The 3613-nt window shown below is 37.4% G+C and overlaps 1 protein-coding gene across 1 annotated transcript; it reads right to left on the bottom strand.

The window, feature by feature from the left end:
- Positions 1-2248: 2248 nt before the first annotated feature.
- EAE97_001424 (uncharacterized protein) lies at positions 2249-2608 on the bottom strand (the record flags this gene model as incomplete). Its single annotated transcript, XM_038871935.1, has 1 exon — positions 2249-2608. The coding sequence occupies one exon, from the start codon at positions 2606-2608 to the stop codon at positions 2249-2251; it is 360 nt and encodes a 119-aa protein (XP_038737836.1).
- Between the last annotated feature and the right edge of the window lie 1005 nt (positions 2609-3613).

Below are 3613 nucleotides of genomic sequence, written 5' to 3'. Positions count from 1 at the left end.
GAGTTTCGCCAAAAACTTTGCTGTGGGTTTTTGTAATGAGCAGTTGTTGCTTAACGTTATTGGAAGTTCAATTCTCAACTCGCTTATATGTTGATTAGTTGCAAGTAGACACAATATAGGCAATAGTATACTACAGTGAAACTGTGGCGTGCATTAACATATTGATATTGTAGTTAGTATGTATAAAAAGGAGGTTATATTAGTCTTGTATATATTTATATATTAAAAAATATTAGTAATATATTGAAATATTTGAATCCAATATAAAATATATATTTTTATATATATTAAATAACAAGTTTCTATTTCTTATTTCAAATTAAATAGAAATCCCTTATTTTTAATTTAATTTGAATAGGAATGTATATTTTATATTGGATTTTAGTATTTCAGTATATTGTTAATAGTATTGAATAATTAAATAATATTGAATACTTTTAGTGGTATTGAATTATGTATTATATATGTATATATTTCGAAAAAATTCGATACATATTATTAAACTAACCTGTATACGGAATATGGGAGATACTATTGCCTACACTGAGTAGACAACGTCGTTTTTGTTTGATCAACTATCAATTTGAATGTGTTCCTACTTTTGATGGTTGAAATTCATTAGAGGTATGTTTGAAAGAATAGTTTCGAAGCGTTTGCAGAGACACTAGTCGTGAGTTAGCAGAAATACTGGTCTCCACGAAGGACCTCGATAGTCTCTCATCGTCTTTTTGTCTGTAATTATTGCTTTCTTGCTGAGTGTTTTTCATTCTACGGTGAATGACTCTCGCATCACCAGACGCCTCGAGGAATACTCTCATGCGGCTTGGATTCTAGTCTATCAAATCTAGATTCTATAGATTGTATATTTCTAATCCTGGATTCTACCTTTCAAACCTCATTTCTAGCTTTCCAATATACATTCTAGCACTTTTATCTATTGCGATTGCTTGCCTTTCAACCATAAGTTCCAATTTCATATTTTAGATTCTAATTCTAACGTGAAACATTCCGGTTTGAATATTACAACCTAGTCTAAAAATATGTAATTTACCTAGCTATTGCAAAATCTTGGTGGCGTGAGAGTAAATCAATTCACTTTTAGTTGCATCAGAGTAATTCACCTTAATTTTACTACTGTGCCATTCTTTGAGGACATTTTGAGTTAGGCACTCATATCGTCTAATTAGATACTGGGTGCTCCTCCCGCTAGCTCGTCCGTTAATGATTGTCGCCCTCTGTCAATTCTCAGAAGATTCAGTCCTTGCATGTACACGGGTTGAATGAATGGCCTTAAGTCGGTCATAGCCTCAAATTTATTGGAGAAAACGGATCCGATACAAACAACAGATGAAGTTGCGAAAAACGCGATTAGGGGCTTGGAAGAAGGAGAATATCTGCAACAAAAGAGCTAGTCTTACAGTAAGGCCTGGTTAAGGATTACTTCTTCCTGTAATTAGCTAGCTCATTAGATAGAATACACATTGACAACCAGAGCCTATATTTTAACCTCTACGTCATTCGTATCCTTCTCAAATCAGCAGTCCTCCATGTCATTTAAGTGTTGATGGGGCCTTCCAAAAATTCAAGTGATAGGGCTCTCATTTCTTGGTTAGTTGTTGGATTTAACGCAGCAGACACCTTTTTAATCATTCACAGTCAAACCATTTTCCGGAAACACGTGGAGCTACTTGAGGATCTAAATAGCTTACTTTTGGTTTCTATCCATCTAGTACCTGCAAAAATCACATCAGAGCTCACAGCACATATCACAATCAAACATAGCTTCATCAATAAGACGTAAGAACAGCAGATCAATTAGTTGAATAGACTTTCTAGTATCCCCGGAAATATGCCCGATATCTCCTACTCAAACCCATAATCCTATAACGAAAAGACTCCATCATGTCCAAAAAATGCTTATACCCAGAAATCCGTTCATAAATCATAACACCGTAAGTCATGAGTTCATAAATACATGGGCTGCCATATTCATATCCAAACCCTACCAACGAAAAAAGAGGAAATCAATAAATTATTGGCGGCCGATTCGAGTGGGTTGCCACAAAGTAATATCGTCTTGAATATAGTTGAATGGTGCCTTTTGACTGTTTGTCTAGATTGCCAAATACCGATTTGCCGAGTCGTTTATATCGAATATGAATCAACAATAAATGCTCAGATTCCCAACTATGATCGTCTTTACAAACAGGGGCAACATTATCGCGTCCACTCTACCAGACTATGCTCCCTATCTGCCATTTCTTCGGGCAGCCGCAGCTGCCTTCTGAGCAGCAACCTTGGCCTTGCCATCCTCAACCTTTGCCTTTGCAGCAGCTTCCTTTGCCTTCTTCTCAGCATCCTGACGAGCTTTCACATTATCCTTGTGATCTGGATGTTTATATCCACATCCGCCTGTACAGGAGTCGGAAGCGCGAAGCATTGTGAAGTCTTTATTGCTTGGACTAGCAGCGCAAATGGGGCAATAGCATTGGTGAGTGAGGCAGTACTTGAGCCCTCTGTTTGGTGCTTTTCCCTCCATGCGACAATTACCCGCCATCGTCTTCATACCAGGGCAGTGGTGAGTCTTGGCGGAATTTCCGGCAGGCATGATGAATTTTGGATGGTGCTGGAAAGTGGAAGATTTTGTGTATGATTGTGTCTTGATCGCGTATTTGGAAATGATGCCTTGAAAATGGATGCTAAGTTTATGATAGAAGGAAGGAGAAGCAGCCTCTGGGACAAGATATAGACATCTCAATAAACTATACAGCTGATAAGAATCACATTCACATTCACATGTGGCAGTAGCGGTAGTAGTAGCAATCTTAAATTGTTGTATTAAGATTACGGTGATGATGTGATTGATTAAGCGAGAATTGAATTAGGGGAGAGTTCAGATGATATAAACGGCTGATGCCGTATATGGAAGAAACAAGCGCAGAAAGTAAGCTACGGTAGATCAAGTATGATAATCTACGGGCAATTGAACAATTCTAAAAGGAGCAACCATGCGGTATATCCTCTCCCGTAACAAACAATGAACTAGAATGATGCTATTGAGATATTCATGCCTTTATGAACACAATGACTAGATCTTTGAGAAACTAAGCTAAGGGCTTACAATTCTGTATTGAAGAATAAAATCCGTCATTTACTACCTAGCGATGATAGTCCGCTAAACAGTGCTACTCAAAGTCTGTCACCAAGGCGACATTCACACATACGGCAAGGTAATTCACTTGATCATAGCAATTTTAATACGGCTTTTACGGTTATATTCACAGGTGAATCAACCGTAACGACGTAGCTAAAGGCCAATGGGAACGTTCACGTAACTTATAAGCTCTAGTTAAACCTTCCCAAATTCTTCTAAATCTCTTAAATCTCTTAATTCTAAGATTTTTGAATTCATCTACTTTCAAAACTTACCTTGTCAATAGTTCTCCAGGTATTCTATACAGAACTCAAAATATTTACCCAGTTCTCTGCGTAAAATCAAGACAATAGACGTACTTCCACTCATAGAGCCACTCTACTTCCTGTTCCTCGCTAGATTCTCTATGTCATTTACAAAACAACACACGCACTCCCGAGACTATAACCTACGTTCACC

This window comes from Botrytis byssoidea (genome assembly GCF_014898295.1).
Source record: "Botrytis byssoidea strain MUCL 94 chromosome Unknown BBYS_002, whole genome shotgun sequence".
NCBI classification, from domain to species: Eukaryota; Fungi; Ascomycota; class Leotiomycetes; order Helotiales; family Sclerotiniaceae; genus Botrytis; species Botrytis byssoidea.
The sequence above is the reverse complement of the archived record's forward strand: the minus strand, read 5'-3'. Positions and strand labels throughout refer to the sequence as shown.